This window comes from Chamaea fasciata, unplaced genomic scaffold (assembly GCF_029207755.1).
Source record: "Chamaea fasciata isolate MVZ Bird 193981 ecotype frontalis unplaced genomic scaffold, bChaFas1.0.hap1 SCAF_15, whole genome shotgun sequence".
NCBI classification, from domain to species: Eukaryota; Metazoa; Chordata; class Aves; order Passeriformes; family Sylviidae; genus Chamaea; species Chamaea fasciata.
Genome location: NW_027094100.1, coordinates 14,720,997 through 14,739,191, shown reverse-complemented (window position 1 = coordinate 14,739,191; position 18,195 = coordinate 14,720,997). Strand labels below are relative to the sequence as shown.

The 18,195-nt window shown below is 61.0% G+C and overlaps 1 protein-coding gene across 1 annotated transcript in view; it reads left to right on the top strand.

The window, feature by feature from the left end:
- PPARGC1B (PPARG coactivator 1 beta) overlaps window positions 1–18,195 on the top strand; it is a 44,386-nt gene that overhangs the window by 16,134 nt on the left and 10,057 nt on the right. The window contains exons 2-3 of the mRNA XM_066196892.1: window positions 14,309–14,482; window positions 16,609–16,821. Of these exons, the coding sequence (XP_066052989.1) occupies window positions 14,309–14,482; window positions 16,609–16,821 (387 nt within the window). The remainder of the gene's footprint in view (window positions 1–14,308; window positions 14,483–16,608; window positions 16,822–18,195) is intronic.

Here is an 18,195-nt window from a genome sequence, read left to right as displayed (position 1 = left end):
CTGCTTCAGCAGATGTCACCACAGGGACGAGGAGGAGGAGGAGGAAGAGGTCACCCAGGGATCACATCGGGGGATTTTTTGGGTTGCTGAAAGTCCGTGCATAGGATGGTGCCTGGAAAGGGGGAGCAGCCCCAAAAGGCACAGCAGGGAGGTCTTTGGTGCTGCAGGTCCCCGTGGGTCACTGGCAGGAGCGGCCTCTCTGCAGCCCCCGTGGCAGTGGGGACACTCTGGGGGGGGCAAGGACCCGTCATTCCAAGTGGCTTTTTCCTGAGCCCCGTGCCTGGTCCTGCCTGTCCCTGTGTGGGGACATCCTGGGCCACGAGATCGTTTGTGTCCCCAGACATTGGCTGCTCCTGCAGCCACGGGGGCTGGGATGCTCAGAGCAGGGACTGTCACCTCTGTCCCTGCTGGGGGGATGGATGCGCAGGGGGCTGTGTCCCTCCCACCCAGAGGCCAGCTGTGTGAGGGTGGGTGTGGAGCAGGAGTGCCAGGCAGCTTCCCAGTCCTCTCCAGAGCAGGTGACACAGCGGGCACCAGGCTGCCTCTGCTGCTGCCACCCCTCCATCCCATTGTCCCCAAGGAGTGTTTGCTGGGGTGGGGCAGCCCCAGCAGACCCCAGTAGCAGTGTGTGGGGTGCAGGAGTGGTGCTGCTGTGGGTCCAGCTGCTCTCCAGCAGGGATGATGAATGGCTTAACCCTCTCCTGGCCCTTCCCAGCCTCCCGCTTGGCTGGTGGGAGGCAAGGCTGGGGACCTGGGGGCTGGTTCCTTTGGCCAGGGCTATGCTTGCTGGTGGGGCTGGCAGGGCCGGCAGTGCTGGCAGCAGGGTCCTGGCCACCCAGGGAGCCGAGTGTCCCAACGTGACCCGGCTGGGAGCCCCGGGAGGCAGGATGGATGCCTGGAGTTCCGTCCCGCTTGGCCCCGTCCCAACGGGACCCGCTGCCAGCAGTGGGGGGACGGCTGCTGCCAGTCCCAGCAGGGCCACAGCCCGGCCTGGCTGGCCTGGCCACACAGGGCATCCCTGCTTTTTCACCCCTTTCCTGCCAGATGTGCTGATGGAGGCAACCAGGCCTCCTGCCAGGGGATGGGTGGCTTTCCTGTGGCTTCCAGAAGGCAGGGATGCCTCCTGTCCCCAGGCAGCCACGGGTGCCAGTGCTCAACCTGGCTGCACTTGCTGTCTCCCTGGCACTGCAGGCACGAGATCCTTTGCCAAGCACCGGGGTCACACCAGGATTTATCTCTCTGTTGCACATCCCAGAGGGAAGGAGATGGAGGCCTGGCACTCGATGGCACCCGTGGCTCCCTGCCCCTCCTGCCTCTCTGCTCCATCTCTGGCTGGGTTGGTTGAGGAGGATCCCTGGATTTTGGCAGCGGGGAAGCCAGAGGAAAGCCACCCAATCCTTTGCCAGAAGCCTGGGTGCCACTCCTGTGCTCACACGGAGCAGGGGGACGCCTTCCCACGCAGGCACCACTCATGCCAGCACACCTAAACCCTTGTGGGATGCAGAGTGGGGGATTTAAACCCCGTCTCATCTCTCAGGAGGCACCCAGGGAAAAGGTTCTTGGGTTATTTTATGCTTTGCACCCTGGTTGGGCCAGTGTGAGCCTGGGGATGTGTCCAGGCAGCCCCAGCCATGGGTGAGGGGAGCATCAGTGCAGCCCCCTGGCTCCTCTCACACCAAACCCAGCAGCTGCAGGATAATAAATGAGGAGTCTATATTTAGACACCGTGTCTGGAGCAGCGTCACGGCGTTGCCAGAGGGTTTTACCGTTCACCACAGGCAGGTTTCCCTGCTCCTCCTGCTCCATGCCACCTCTGCAGAAAAGCTCATCAAAGACATCCAGCTGGAAAAGCATCCTGAACAGAAAAACCCCTGATACCTGCACTAAACCTCGGTGCCCGCCGAGGGATGACGGAGCAGAGCGTTCCGGGGAGCCTTGGAAGGAGCTGGCTGGGGGCCCATTTCCTTTGGCAAAGGCTTTGTTTTGTTGCACAGAATTTTATAGTAAAGAAAACAGGGGATGGAGCCGCCCCTTGTGCCACCCCAGCCCCGTGTCACCTCCTGTGTCAGCTCCCGTCCCAGCGCTGCTGCTGGTGCAGCCAGGGCTGCTCTCACCCCATGGAGCTGCTGCTGAGCCCTGCGGTCCCCAAACCCCCGCTGCAGCTGCCAGGAGCAGCTGATGGTGGGGAGGGGACAGTTCCCTGATGGAGCTGGGGCTGCCGGGCCTCCACTGGCTCAGTCGGTGCCTGGTAATCCGTGTTGAAATTCGAGGAGAGGCTGCTGTGTTGTGCAAAGGCCGCAGAGCCCCGTGCAGAGCCGGCCTGTGGCTTTCCTGGCATCCCGGAGTGCGAGGTTGGGGCGGGCTTGGGAACGAGGAGATTCGCATGAAGATTCCCGGTGCTGGGATCTGGGATTTTTTCCCGTGTTTTGCAGTGTCAGAGGATGCTGGGAACAGATGCTGTCCACTGCTGGGGAAGAGTTTCTCCAGGCAGAGGCAAACACTGAGCCATTGCCACGAGGTGTGAGTGTGGCAGAGGCAGCTGGTGACAAGAGCAGTGACCAGCTCTGCCCAAGCCTTCCCTTGTGCCTGTCACAGCACCAGGACTTCTTTCCTGCATCCTTCCTCCCACAGGAAGTCTTTTGCTTGGGCTCCTGCACCTCCCAGGGATGGGAAATGCCAACGTGAGCACAGTGCCGGGTAGAACTCCCCAGCCATGGGGCAGACAGCCCCTCCCCACTGCTGCACCCCGGGGCTTGCACAGCCCCACATCTCTGCCCCCAGCTGGGCACGGTGGAAGCTGTGGCTGCCCCTGGATGCCTGGAAGTGTCCAAGGCCAGCTTGGATGGCGTTTGGAGCAACCTGAGGGCTGGAAAAAGATCTTTAAGGTCCTCTCCCAATCCAAAGCATTCCATGATTCCGTGCATGGACAACCTTCCCTGTGCCCGCCCGCGGTGCCAGCTGTGCCTTGGCAGTACAGGGACACTTGAGGACACCCCAAGGACACCCCACTGGCAGGGTGGGCTCACAGCTGAGCTGGGGGAGAGCGGCACACGGTGCAGGGGGTCAGCCAGCCCCCTGCCTGCCCCCCAAATCCCAGAGCACCCCAGGGAGGGACAGCCCCTCGCCCACAGCAGAAGACGTGGGGACAGAGGCACCCACAGAGCTTGGGCAGCTGCCCAGGGCACTGGCAGCCCTTTGGGAGGAGGAGGAGGAGGAGGAGGAGGAGGAGGAAGGCACCTGACTGCCAGGCAGGAGTCCAACTGGTTGAAACAGCTCCTGTTGAGGTTTGCATAACCAGGGCTGGCTCGGCCGGCTCTGGGTACACACGGTGTCACCTGCTCACCAGGGCTGGGGGACAGGCCCAGGGGACAGGCCCAGGGGACAGGCTCAGGGGCTCCCTGCTCTGCTGCCTGCCCACCCTGCCCTCTGTGTCCTCCTGCCGGGCTGGGACGTGCAAGGCTGCCTGTTCTCCTCCAGCTGTGGCCCAGCAATGTCCCCCAGCAGTGCCACCCCGAGCACAGCCCTGCTCCCTGCAGGACCCCTCCAAGGTGACACTGGGGGCTGGGACAAGGACACCTGGCCGCGTGTTCACACGGCAGCCCCTGGCACGGGGGCGGCAGAGGCAGAGGGGTGGATGAGAGCGAGGCACAGGGCTGCAGGCTGGAGCTGCTCACATGACAGGGGAGCTGCTGCCAGGCTCTGGGGACGTGCAGAGGGCGTGGAGGTGGCACAGCCAGCCAGGGCTGAGCAGCCTGGACCCCCACCAGCCCTGCTTGGGGTCGCAGGCCACCTGGGATGTGGCACTGCCAGGGTAGAGGTGGCTTCCCCTGCACCAGAGGGGAGCCCTGGCTCTGATGCTCCCAGCCCAGAGGTGGCTGCTGGGTCACACCAGTTCCTGTCATCTCCAGAGCTCCAGGCCAGCCTGCCCTGGGGTCTCTGGCTTTCTGTTGATCCCTGGATTAGCTTGGGGTCAAAACTAGGGGGGACAAAGGCCTGGGGGCAGGCAAGCTCAGGGCAGGGAGGTGAGGGAGCCAGCACAGCACACGGAGCAGTTAAAGGATCTGATTTAATGTAAGAACTGCTGCTTGTGGGCTTCACCCCAGCTGGTTTGGGAGGAGCAGAAGGGCCCCCGAGTGGTTTGGGAGGAGGAGAGGGGCCCAGCCCTGAGCTGCTGGCACAGGGAGCGGCCAGACCCCTCCTCTCATGCCCTGTCGGAGCCTGCCTGGGGTTTTGGGGAGGGGAAAGGTGTGGTCCCTCACAGGAGAGAAATTGAAACAGAACAAAGCCTTGTGTATGTGGGTTTGCATGTGCTCCTGAAGGAGCTCCATGCCCTCGTAGGGGTTTTTCTATCTGGAGATCTTGGAGCAGTTTCTTTCCAGGGTGAGTCAGTTGTTTGCAGAGCAGGAAGGCCGAGGAAAGCAGGTTGGCAGCACCAGCTGCGGGCTGTGGCTCCCAGAAATGCTCCCTGCAGAGCTAAAAAAGCAGGGACAGAGCCCAGCCCCGGGGGCAGGTGGCCTGGCTGGGCCAGCTGACAGTGCCTGGGTGCAGCCCCGGACACAGCAAAGCCTTGTGCAGCCCCAGGAAATCCCCAGAGCAAACAGCTTGTGCTGCTGGGTGCTCCTGCCCAGAGGTGCTGCTCCGGCTTCTCACCTCCACCATCCACCTGTGAGCGTGTCCCTGCACCCACAGACCTGCTGGGACCTGCTCTCCTCTCCCAGCCTGCTTTTCCCACAGAATTTGGAGTGGGATCAATACTGATAGTCACTATCCTATCGGTGATGCCCACCTGGCAAATCCCCAGCTGTCGGCACTCCCCTTCCCCTGCAGCTTTCTGGGCACCGTGGTGTGGGGGCAGAGGGTCACTGGGTGGTGACAGTCCCCTCTGGCCAGGACACCTCAGAAAGTGGGCAATAATTTATTTGGGTGGAGCAGGATGAGGGAGGAGCCCCTGATCCAGGAGGAGAAGTGGGGGGACCCAGCTCTTGCTGTCCCCAGGTGAAGGGGACAGGGAGGTGCGGGGTGCCAGGTGTGCAGGGCAGGAACAGAAGCTGGCATGGGCAGAGCTGGGGCTCCCACCTGCCCTGAAATATGGGCATGGACACACCTGGCCAGGCTGGCCAGGAGGGTAAGGACAGAGCTGAGTGGGCTTTGCCCTTTGCACAGACGTTTGTGTCCCCTGGGACCTCGTGACTCCAGCTGAAATCTTCATTTTCACGTGGGAGCCGGGCATAGGGGGGGCTCCCACAGCCCCCCCGGGCAGGAGGGCCAGCACAGCCCGTGTCCAGCAGGAGAAAGGCTCCTGGGGGGTCACGGGGAGGGTTTGGTGGTGGCAGGGCCATCCCTGGAGCGTCGCTGGGGCTGGAGCAGCCACAAGGTCAGGCTAATGCAGGAAGATCCTCCTTGTGCCTTCTTAACCCCGGCTTGAACCTGCCCTGTCTCCTGCCTTAGTGCCTGATTAGCACTAAGAGGCTGCTGGTGGCACGAGCAGCTCCGGGCAGTGCCAGCCCACGGTGTCTCCGTGGCAGGGGAGTCCGGAACCCCCCCCGGGAGCCCCAGAGCCAGAGGAGCTGCAGGAGGGGGAGCGGGAGTCGTGCTGCCCCCCTGCCCTGCTGCCACCTCCCCGCAGGAGGGGCTGGGAGTGCCCCCAGCACGGGGACAGGATGCCCAGGCAGTCCCTGCTCCTCAGCAGAGCATCAGCCAGGTGTGACAAGGCACCTGTGTGAGAAGGGCGTCCTCCAGGTGACGGTGACAGGCCTGGCAGGGCGGTGACAGCGGGCTGGGGTGGCTGGCAGGCAGCAGGTTCCCTCCAGTGCCTGTCAGGTGTGAAGGGGCAGGATTGGGGCAGGGCTTGGGCCGGGTGTGGCCCCGGCTCCGTGTCACACACGGGGTGACACCGAGTGCCAGAATGTGCTGGGAAGTCCAGCCCTTCGGGGATTCCCAGGACTCCAGGCTGTGGCTCCTGCAAAGCCAAGGGGACATTTTGGCAGCTTGGAAGATCCCAAAGCTGTGGCTGTGGGAAGGGAACACGGCTGTGGCTGGGCTGGGTGGCACGAGGGGGTGATGTCCCCGTGGGCAGCGGCTCTGAGTGTCACCACAGCTGGAGGGACAGCTGCTGCTTCCAGGCAGGGATTTGCCCTTGGAGCTGGCTGAGAGGGGTGAGGAGCTGCCAGTGCCAGCGTGAGCAGTGCCCGTGGAGCTGAGCTGGGTTAGGTGTGACAGGCTGTGCCGTGGGAGGATGTTTGCAGTGTCCCCTGCATGGAAAGGGCCTCGTGGAGCCCAGCCAGCCTCTGAGCTGGCCACCAAACCTCCAAAGGGGCTGGTGGCCACAGCAGGGCAGGGACAGGGCTGCCTCTCTCCCTGGTGTCCCTGTGCCCACATCAGTCATGTGCCTGCTGGCTGCAGGGACCTCTGAGGAGGAAGGTCTGAAAATAATCACCCCCTCATGTTTTCCTTGCTAAAGGAGAGCGTTGCCATCGTGGGGAATTCTTGTGACCAGCAGAGCTGGCTAACAGTCAGCTCCTCAGTGAGTCAGGACCTGGCCCCGGTCGTGGCCCAGCCTGGTCCCCTGCCCTGCCAGCCCCTCCTGCCACCTCCAGCCCTGTGGGAGTGGAAGCAATCCCGAGGGTTTCAGTGCTCCCAGTCCCACTGGGCTCCCTCTCGGGGTTGCGGGGCTTGTATCACCTCTTGCTGTGTCCTTGTCCCACCCAGGCTGTGCTGCTGCACAGACAGGCAGCAGGAAAGAGCTGAGATGGTGCTGGGGGAACCCTGCCTGCTCCTGCTCCTGCTCCTGCCTCGGCTCCTGCTCCTGCTCCTGCTCCTGCTCCTGCTCCTGCTCCTGCTCCTGCTCCTGCTCCTGCCTCGGCTCCTGCTCCTGCTCCTGCTCCTGCTCCTGCTCCTGCTCCTGCTCCTGCTCCTGCTCCTGCTCCTGCTCCTGCTCCTGCTCCGGCTCCTGCTCCTGCTCCTGCTCCTGCCTCGGCTCCTGCTCCTGCTCCTGCTCCTGCTCCTGCTCCTGCTCCTGCTCCTGCTCCTGCTCCTGCCTCTGCTCCTGCTCCTGCTCCTGCTCCTGCTCCTTCCCTGCCTGTCCCCATGGCCAGAGTGTCACACACGGAGCTGTTGGGACGTTTCAGTGCCCCCTGTGCTTTGTGCCCAGCTCAGCACGTGGCAGCTGCTGTCCGTTGGTCCCGCCCTTGGTTTGGGGGAGATAAGAAGGAATTTCTCAGAAAAGCCCGGCAGTGCTCAGCCCAGGCTCTGTGCCCTGCCAGGCTGATGCCATGGAGTGGTGACAGGGAGCTGGTGACAGGGGCAGTGGCAGGTGTGTGTTTGGGGGTGCTGGGGCAGCCAGGCTGGCTGCTGGCAGGGTGGGTGACCACGGGGTGCTGCTGTTTGTCCCCAGGGGTGCAGGACAAAGCTGTCGCACTCTGAGGCACAGCTCTGAGCAGGCTGTGGGTGCCCAGGTGTGCTGGCACTGTCTGGCCAGCCCTGGCAGACTACAGACAGGGCTGTTTCCATGAGCTGGTGTTGAGAGAGGAGGAACAGCCTGTTCCTGCTGTGTCTGCTCCTTGCACGGGGCACAGCCACCTCCTGCCCTTGCCTTGTGCCTGGCACCACTGGGGGGGGGCTTTGGGGTCTGGGGGGGGCTGCAGGGGCTCCCTGGTGGGTGCTGCAGCCCTGGAGCTCAGGCAGCACCAAAGGGAGCTCTGTAATTTGGAGCCTGGGTAAACGAGCTGAGCGTGGTGTGAACATGCAGCTCTGTAACCTGTGATATACTTCGCTGCTGCCCTTCTTCCTAAACCCGACACACCTTTGTTTGAGGTGTTCCAGCAGAATGTTGTTTAGCCAGGGCATTATTACCACTATCTCAGGCTCCCTTTTCTCTGTCCTGTGACTCAAGGACAGTTTAGGGCAATTTCTTCCATCTTTCCTCCGTATCAAAGTTATCCTGGCGAGTTCATGTTTATTGTTTGCGGTTAATGTTTAATATTTCCCATTGCTGGCATCTCATGGTTGATCTTAATTACACCCTCCTAATGTAAGACAAAAGTCAGCGAGCGAGACCATGCTCAGGGCTGGGGCTGGGGCTCAGAGCCTGGCACTGGGCACTTCTTTTCCCACTCAGAACCCCCTTTTCCCTCTCAGAACCCCCTTTTCTCTCTCAGCATCCCCCTTTTTCCCACTCTGCACCCCCTTTTCTCTCTCAGCACCCCCTTTGTTCCCACTCAGCACATCTCAGGCTGCGTTGGGAGGGCGGCTGCTCCACGTGTGCCACAGAATCACAGACTCATTTAGGTTGGAAAGGCTTCTGAGGTCATCAGGTGCAATCTTTGAGTCCAGGCTGAGTCCAGGCTCTGAGTCCAGGCTGTGCTGGCACAGCAAGCCCGGCCTGGGGCCCAGCAGCTCCCACGTGCTGCACCCACAGGGACCAGTGGAAAAGTGAGTTTGGGAGTAGCTCAGGAGGAAGAAAAGAGCTGCTATTTGCTTAGTCCAGGCTTTAAATGAGGTTTTGCCTCTTGCTGGCCGGGCTGAATCGTTGAAACAGATTTAGTAGAAAGTTTAAAAAAAAAAAAAGGTGATTAAAAATTAACAGGGGGCAGAGGGCGAAATGCCTGGCAGGACAGCGAGGTGTCCCCTGCTCCCTGCAGCCTGGGGGGCTCCTGTGTGCCTGTGCCCCAAACCTGGGAAGGGGAGGAGGGTCCTGCCTGTCCCTGTGCTCGCTCTGTGTGCAGGCAGGGCCCCCTCACCTCCAGGGACCTTCCCCGTGGGGCTCTCAGGCTGTAAATGTCGGGGGTGTCAAGGGGTGACGGGGCCAAGGCACAACCCGACACCACCTCTCCCTCATTCACAGTGACATTTTGTCAAATGCCACCGGGGAAAGGGGGGTTGCTTATCTGCTGGCACACGCTCTGGTGACCTTCACAGCTCTGGCCAGGTGCCTCCTTGCTGTATTTACACTTATTTATAGCTCTCTCCTCCTTTCCCACCCCTGCCCTCCTCCCTGGTGCAGGAGGCTGCCCACCCCACACACCCCTCATCCCTCTGGCCTGGGATGGAGCTGGCACATCCTTGGGGATGATGAGGGGCTTGGCAGCACCGGGTGCTGCTGGCCTGACCCCATGGGGACAGTGTCCCCAGGCTGTGGGGACAGCAGGGTTCACCCCTGGGTTTGGTGCCAGTGTGGGTCATGCCCCCAGAGCCTGCTCACTCTGCTTCTGGAGCAGCTCAGGGGGTGCTGGGGGTCTGCAGGCACCCAGCCCTGCCTGCCTGAAAGGGGAGAGTGGCTGTGCCCAGTGTCACAGCAGCCAGTGTCACACCAGCCAGTGCCACACCAGCCCAGTGTCACACCAGCCCAGTGTCACACCAGCCCAGTGTCACAGCAGCCCAGTGCCACACCAGCCAGTGCCACACCAGCCCAGTGTCACACCAGCCCAGTGTCACAGCAGCCCAGTGCCACACCAGCCAGTGTCACAGCAGCCAGTGTCACAGCAGCCCAGTGTCACAGCAGCCAGTGTCACACCAGCCCAGTGCCACACCAGCCCAGTGCCACACCAGCCAGTGTCACACCAGCCCAGTGTCACACCAGCCCAGTGTCACACCAGCCCAGTGTCACACCAGCCCAGTGTCACAGCAGCCCAGTGTCACACCAGCCAGTGTCACAGCAGCCCAGTGTCACAGCAGCCCAGTGTCACAGCAGCCAGTGTCACACCAGCCCAGTGCCACACCAGCCCAGTGCCACACCAGCCAGTGTCACACCAGCCCAGTGTCACACCAGCCCAGTGTCACACCAGCCCAGTGTCACAGCAGCCCAGTGCCACACCAGCCAGTGTCACAGCAGCCCAGTGTCACAGCAGCCCAGTGTCACACCAGCCCAGTGTCACAGCAGCCCAGTGTCACAGCAGCCAGTGTCACACCAGCCCAGTGTCACACCAGCCCAGTGTCACACCAGCCCAGTGTCACAGCAGCCCAGTGTCACACCAGCCAGTGTCACAGCAGCCCAGTGTCACAGCAGCCAGTGTCACACCAGCCCAGTGCCACACCAGCCAGTGTCACAGCAGCCCAGTGCCACACCAGACAGTGTCACACCAGCCAGTGTCACACCAGACAGTGTCACACCAGCCAGTGTCACAGCAGCCAGCCCAGTGTCACCTGCCCGGTGAGAGCCCATCCTGGAGCAGCCCCAGTCTCCCTGCAGGGCCGTAATCCCGGTTGGAAGCGGTCTGTGATTAGGGATTTCCCTGGTAAGCCCAGACAACTCTCGGCACAACCCCTGCCCGAGGATTTTCTTTCCTTTTCCGAGTCAGGCCGGGCTGGGGGCGAGGAGGGAGAACCTGCCCGTGGGGCCGGTGGGAGCAGCACTTGGTGTTCTCGGCACCTGCTGCTGCTCTGGGTCCCAGATTTGGGGCAGTGCCTGCAGCACGTGTGGGTGTCTATTTATCCCTCAGTGCTCCGGGCAGGCTGCTGGCTCTGCAGGGAGGAGCCGAGTCCCCGTTTGCTCCCCGCCGAGGAGTGGGGCTGCCTGTTCCCGGCTGTTTCCTTTGGCCCCTCCGGGGTGCTGCCTCTTCCCTTCCCTTTTTCCCTGCAGCACGTGAGCGGCAGGGCCATGGCAGGGCAGGAGGAGGCTGCTGGAAGGTGCAGCCACGCCGGCACTTCAGAGGCTGTCCCTGCGCAGCTGACTAAGCACAGGCCCTGCTGCCTGTGCCATCACCCCCCGTGCCCGCAGCCCACGCCGGAATTCTTGGCCACGACTTCAAGGGGTTGGAGCCAGGGGTTCTGCAGATAAGGGTAATTTCTACCTGTGCTTTTGTTGGAGGGAGACAGAGGAGAGCACCTGCGGGTGTCTCTGTCACGGTCACTGCGCTGTGCCCAGCTCCCTGAGCCAGCTCAGCAGAGCAGACAATGAGCCGAGCCCCTGCCCTGGTTCAGGTCGCTGTTCCCTGGCTGTTCCTGCTCTCCCTGGGCTCGGGGATACAGCTGTCCCCAGCAGCCTGACCCCAGCCAGCCTCTCCAGTCCTGCTGACTGCGGGGGTTTAGTCTGGGGAGCCCGAGTTGACACTGGAAAAGAGGAAAACATTTCCTGTCTCCTTAATCCAGTGTTTGAGTTGGGCTTGGGGAGGAGTCTCGTGTCTCTTCAAAGACCTCACGTGCCAGAGTCCACACTGCTCCAAACCAGAAGAGCTGAAAGGGACAGCAGTGTCCCACCTGCTGTCCCCAGGGTGTCGGGAGCCAGCACTGAGCTGGGACATCCTTGGATGTGGCTGCTGGTCCAGCCCAGGACATGTCCCCAGAGCTCCTGGGGACACCAGAGACCTGCATTGAACACCCTCACAACGGGGCAGGGAGATGGATCTAACCCCCGGGCCAGCTCCTCGTGCTGCCTCGCCTTGCCACAGCCCTGGGAAGGACAGATTGGGGACATTGCAAAGGGACAGGGAGTGGGAGCATCCAGGAGCTCTCCCACTGCCTGGAGACAAAGGGATGCTGACCAAGGAGGCAGCAGGAGCTCTCCTCCCTGCAGCAGGGACTCATCAGACACTGCCAGCAGCTCCCTGGTCTCAGCCTTGCTGCAGCACACCCGGGCCAGGTGTCTGGGCTGGAGGATGCCTCCGAATTTCTGAGCATGTCTCCATGGGTGTTTGCTGGCTGCACACCAAGAACCCATGGCTGATCTTCCTACAAAGTCCCGAGTAAAATTAGAACAAAAGTTCACTCGTCTCCCAAGGCAGCAGGAAGTGCAAAGGGTGGGAAAAGGGAGAGTCGGAGCAGAGGAGGTCCCGTGCCCACAGGCAGCCTCCCCCTGGCTGCTGCCAGCCCCGAGCTGGGCAGGGGGCTGGGCCCTTCCCCACCCCATGGCCAGCCCAGAGGGGCTCTCAGGGCTGTGGGTTCTCAGCTGGGAGTGCTGGGTTCCCTCTGGAGCCTCGTGGCTGGGCTGGGTGAATGCCAGTGCCTAGCAGAGATGCCCATCCAGGTGACAATGTGGGTGACCTCACTAAGCAAAAGCTGTCCCCATGTTTTCCAGGAGGAGGAGGAGGCTCCACACAGACAGAGCTGAGTTTTAGGCATTCCTTGGGGTGGGCAGGAGCATCCCCAGCGTGGCAGTGGCGGGGCAATCCTGCCCCCGGAGTGCCCAGAGAGGGCAGCTCAGCAGCATTAGATTGCAGGAGTTTATTTTTACCCAGCCCCGTTGCCAACGGGGACGTGTCACATCTGTGGAGTTGATCAAAAGACATCCCGAGCACCGGTGTCAGCTGCTCCTTGTGATCTCAGCACCAGGATCTTTTCCCTTGTGGCATATCAAAAGGAGCAGGAGAATTTGGCTGCTCTGCTATTTTTAATTGCACGCACACACGCACACACAGACACACGTATATCTATGTATGTATGGCTTGGCTAAAAATAAAAGCCTTCGCCTGTGTTCCCATGGGAAGATTTGGGGAGAAGGGGGAGACAAAGTTGTCACAAGACTTTTTTTTTTTTCTGGAGCAGGAGCTAGAGCAGGGACAGGAAGGCAGGGACGAGCCGCAGCAGGTAAGGGACACATCTGGAAGGCCGAAGGACATCTGATCCCAGAGCAGCCCCTGAGCAGAGGGGACAGAGCAAGGGGATGTGCAGCATCTCTGTCCCCCAGAGCTGGCACTGGGGACTCCTGACCCTGCTGCACGTGCTCTGACACCTGAGAACAAAGGGTTTTCCAGGGCAGGTTAGGAAATCCCCATCCCCGGGGAGGAGTAGGAGCTCCCAGAGCCACTCAGGGGTGTCTGATACACTTCACGGCACCACACTTGTGATGTTTGTGTGCTAAAAACACCCTCCAGAAAAAAGGTGAAGGGAGAGCATCCCCCAGAGAGGGGGCAGCTCCCAGAGCCTTGTCCGGGGCAGCATCAGCAGCTCCCTGCAGCCCCCAGCCCCACTGCAGCCCCTGGGCATGGCTGGGACGTGGCACTGGCTCACCATCAGGCCATAAAACCACCCTCCCCTGCCCTTGCTGTGCCCTCCAAGGTGTGCTCTCCCTGTTTTCCACCTCCCCTGGGACTGGGCAGGGTGGGAAGCAGGTGAGAGATGCCAAATGGGAGCGTGCAGGGGAGTGTCCTTTGGAGTGTCCTGGATGTGGCGAGGAGCGTGGCAGACAGGCTCATCAGCCTGGGGCAACACACTCGGTAATCCCAGATTATCCCAATTTGGAAAACAAAAAAATGAGAGGAGAAAGAGAGAAAAGCTGTCTTTTCCACTCCTGCAGCTGGGTTTGAAATCCCTTTTTCCTTCCCACTGAGTGACAGAGAAGACCCTTCCAGGGCGCTTCAGGAGGAGGGGCCCCCGCGCTCCCCTGCAGCCTCTCTCACATGCTCAGATGTTTGCCTGCTCCAAAATCCATTTGCTCTGTAAATAAACTTGCTTTCCCCCCCTGCCAGAAACCTCCCCTTGGGCAGCCAATGCTGGGAGGAGTCGCCGCAGACCTTTCCCCTCCGTGTTTTAGCCTGGACACCGAGGCACAACCAGGCAAAGCCCAAGTGCCGGGGCAGGCAGCGGGTGCTGGAGCCAGCCTCGGCTCCCTCGGGTGCTGGGTGCAGCCGTGGCTGGAAGCCAGGCCCGAGTGGGGCAGGTGCCAGCTCCTTTCTGTGGTTAAATGGAGGTTTTTAGCTCAGTTCCTGCAGCTCACATCACCCCCTGTGATGTGACATCCATTCATTTCCATGCTGCTGCTCTTCTCATCCTGCAGGGAGCGGGGTCTGGGTTGCCTTGGCAGAGCTTTGGGATGTGCAGCTTCCCCAGAGGGGTGTCCTGAGAGCTTCAGGGCCATGTGCTGGGGCCAGGCTGAGCAGCAGGTGTGAGGCTGGCCCTGTGTGCTGCTGTCCCAGCTCTCCTGTGCTGATCCCCAGGCCACCTGCATAACCTGGACGTCACTTTTAGGGCACCAAGGGCAGGAATTGCCCCTGTAAGAGCCCCGGCGTGGCTTTGATGTGCCCTGAGCATCTCTATGGGAGAGACCAGGCTCTTCCCACGCAGCTCCGGCTGCTCCAGCCTCTGCCACAGCTGGGACACCAGAGGGGGTTTGGTGGCAGCTCTGGGGCTGCCCACGGTGACCAGTGCCAGGCTGTGCAGATGGATGGGGTGACAAGGTGCCCACTACACCTTGCCAGCGCCGTGTCACTGCTCCTGGAGAAGTGGGGACAGGGGCTGGAGCGGGGCTGGGATCACCTGGGGCTGGGTGCACCCAGGGGCTGGGATCACTGGCTGTCCCCGTGCGGGGATGCCGCTGTCTTTCTTTGCTGCTTGCACTGGTGCGCTCAGCCCGCTTCTCTCCTTTTCCCGAGTGCAGTATGAGGTGTCCGGAGAGGAGCACCTCTACTCCGACTTCCCCGAGATCGATCTGTCCCAGCTGGACGCCGGAGACCTGGACTCCGCCGGCTGCTTCAGCGAGCTGCAGTGGGGCGGGGAGCACTCGGAGACAGACTCCAGCCAGTACAGCACCGATGACTCCGAGCTCTTCCAGGTACCCCCATCCCCCCCGGCACGGAGGCAGGGGGAGAAGGAGAAGGAAGGTGGGAGGAGGGAACACACACGACTATTAATATCTCCTCCCCAGCTGATTAGTGCTCCATTAATTTGTGCACCGGCTCTAAATGGGGCAAGCGGAGTAGGGCTAATGAGGAGGAGGAGGAGGCTGCTGAGCCAGCCCTCCTGTGCTGGATTTTTCACAGGGAATTGCAGCCCGGGGTGCAGCGTGTCCTGTTCCATTCCCGGAATGCCAGGGCGGCAGTGCGGGGGTCTCGGCACTGGGACAATTCCCTTCCCAGGAGCACACAGCAGCCCCTGCCTCTGTTTTGGGAAAACGAACCAGGCTCTGGCAGCCCCCTCTGTGTGGGGCTTTGGCCGAGGGGCTGGTTCCTCTCCTCGGCTCTGGGATGGATCCATGGCTGTGGCAGCTCAGTCTCTGTTTCATCTCCTGCAGCTGTGAGGACAGGGCAGTGCTGTGGGCACAGCACAGGCAGGTTGGAAGCGGGGAGATGCAGAGGGCACCGGGCAGCTGGGCAGCTCCCTCGCCCTGCCCAAAGCTCATGCCATGCCCTGGGTGTGCCTGTCCTTGGGGCTGGGGGTCTCTGTGCCCTCCTGAGCAGCACCCAGGCCTTCACCCCCTTGCACAAGGAGGTTGTGAGCCACTGCTACCAGCTAATCACCAAGCCTGGGTTACATTTTTGGGAGGAGGAGGATTTCTATTTAAACAAGGAGATTTAAAAAAAAAAAAACCTCAATATTTTCTAACCTGCCCATAATAACAACCCTCTGGCTTTTATGCTGGGCTGATGCTGTGCTTGAAAATGGTCCAGTCCAGCTGAGGGACCTTCATCACGAGATGCATATTTTCCGTGAACTTCCTGGGGAAAAGATAAACAGAAAAGAAATGCAAAAGCCAGGCCGATGAGGAGCAGTGGACTATGATGAAATGTATCCCACTGAACTTGTATGCACAGCGATCCCGTGCCAATAACAGGAGGAAAAGAAAGGGAGCCAAAAATGGAGCATCCTGCTGCCTCTCCCTGGAGCCTGCTCTAGTAACTGCGAGCAAGGTTAGGGCATGGAACGAAAAGATGTTTAATTTCCAAACAAGAGGAGAGGAACACAGGAGGCTGTGTGCAGGCAGCAGTCCTGCCTGTGAGCCTGGCTTTACCCCCGTGCTAATTTTATCGCTGGTGGTAGCCTGCTTCTCGTTGGACATGGTTTACATTCAGATTGTGATGGAGGAGGACCAAAAAGAAGGAGCTCCTGGCTCACTCCAGCCGTTCCTCAGCTTCTGCATCCTCTTCTGGGCTCCAGCACTGTGTTGCCAGGCTGGAAGGGAGCTCGTGGGGCTGGGAGGGCACTGGGAAGGCTGGAGGTGCATCAGCAAAGCCAAAGCCCAGATGAGAAGAGGGACCCAAGTCAAGCTGAAGCAGGGGGGAGGCAGGAGCAGCCCCTGGCCCAGAGTGAGATGGGCCTTGCATTACAGCTCCCCTGACCCAGTTTTTGGGTGAACAGCATGATCTGGGGATGCTGATGGGAGATTTGGGAGTGACTGGGGCTGTGCTCTGGACAGGGTCTCTCACAGAGCTTTAAGTGTGAGGGCTGAGAGCCCCTGAGGAGCTGGAGGTGCCTGTGTTTGGGGGCTTTTAGTGAGCACAAAACTCAGAGTGGTTGTTGGCACAAGCTGTGCCCTCCTGGGAAGGGAAATTGTTGCTTCCCCTGTCCCCTCCTGGGAGGCTGTGCCCTCTTGCCCGCTGGGCAGCCCTGGCTGAGCTCACAGCTCTTGCACTTGCAGCCCAGAGTCAGGAGGGTTTGGGCCCAGAGCTTTTTCCTCACAAATCCTTCATCTGCTGCTGTTTGCCTCATGGCGGGGTGGAGGGACTGTCGGGAGAGAAGCTGCTCTGATTCATTCTTTTCCCGCTGGGGTGCAGGTGGACAGACTGATGCTCCTTTTCTGGGTCTCTCCTCATCCCATCCTCGTGCCGTGCCGGGGAAAAGCCCTCACAGGGGAAGTGTGGGAGCTGGTGTGTCTCTGCTGGTCCCTGTCCCCTCTCCAGCACCCCGGGGACCCTCTGCCCAGCCTAACACCCCCTTTCTTCTCTTGCCTGCTCCTTTCAGATAATAGACAGCGAGAACGAAGCGCTGCTGGCAGCCCTCACCGAGACTCTGGATGATATTCAGGGAGATGACATGGGCCTGGCTGCCTTCAGAACTATGGAAGAGGGGGACACGCTCAACTCTGCCACCACCTCACCTGCCCCTTCCCCCAAACCCACCGCCCCGGTCACGGGGGGGCCGCCCCCGGCCCCCGAGGGTGATGAGCTGTCTCTAGTAAGAACCCACTTCCTACTGTTTAAGGTGGATTTGGATGAGCCCCAGATAAGCCGGCTGCATGGGTATGATAGGAAGCCAAGGTCTGAATTTTTTCATTCTAGGCTTAAAACTCTCTTTAACCGTCAATACCAAAGCATATACTTGTATTGTATACGTATACATGTTCTGCATCATTGCTGTCACCTCCATCACCATCCTCACGGGAACGAGCTGTGTGTATACAAATCTATCTCTGCACGGGCTGGGGGGCAGGTTGGCAGAGGGCTGGGGGCTGCTTTGGCACACCCACACCTGCTTTTAATCCCACCTGCAGGTGTGGGGCTGCCCGGGGCTCTCCCTGGCTCATCCCAGCCCCGTGCCCGTGGGCAGTGGTGGCTGTTCCCCCTGGCTCTGCCCCCGGCTGAGCTCCCTGCTGTCACAAGAGGGGCTTGTCTGAGTGTCAGCCCCTGCCCTCGGCTTTCAGTGGGAGGGTTTGACCCTCCCTGGGCCTTCCACAGAACCCCCTCAGGGGCTGTGTGGCCTCCAGCCCCTCCAGATTTGGTGGCTGGAGCATCCCTCTTGGTTCCCTGCAGTACTGGGGCTCCAGCCCTGCTCCCCTTCCTGGCCAGGATAAACTGGGAGCGTCTCCTGCCATCCCTGGGTGGTTCCCTGGCACAGGACCCCCCCCCAGCCTGCTCCCTCCTGCGCCTCACAGTCCTCCCCAGAGCCCCCAGCCCGGTCCCGGGGTGTCCCCAAAAACCCAGCGAAAGGGGAGGAGTGACATCCAGTGGTGACAGCGTGCATCTCCACCGCCCACGCCCCGCAGGGGTATATATCACACATGACCTGTATGTGTATATATAGGATGTATACGTTGCAGGGGCGGGGGGGGGGAAAAGGCTGCTGGGCGCTTCCACCAACAGGAGCCTCACTCCTAAAGCTGCTGGTGCCCCGGCTGGCATTTCCTGGCAGACCCTGACCCGGGCACCCCTTTTCTATCACTCCCTGACCCCCCCAGGGCTCCGTGCCCCCCGGGAGCCCCAGATCTGTCTCTCCTGCAGACCCCGGTGCCTACGCAGTCGTCTTGCTGTTGAGTTGTTGTCACCTCCGGGTTGTTAGAGCCACACGGGCACAATCTCAAATGTTGTTGCTGGGTGTGGGGTCTGGGTTGGTTTTTTTTTCCCTCCCCCCCGACCAAAATGGGGGTTGAGTAGAAGGAAAACGTTGTGCCGACCCTGCTGTCAGAAGTGGTGGCACTGCGGGTGGCCTGGGGATAACCCTGCTCCCCCAGCGCCCCTGGGCTTGGCACGGTGCTGGGGGAGATCCTGGACATCCCACAGGGATTTGCATCTGCAAAACCGCCTTGAAAGCTCGTTAATGAGTCGAGGCCCT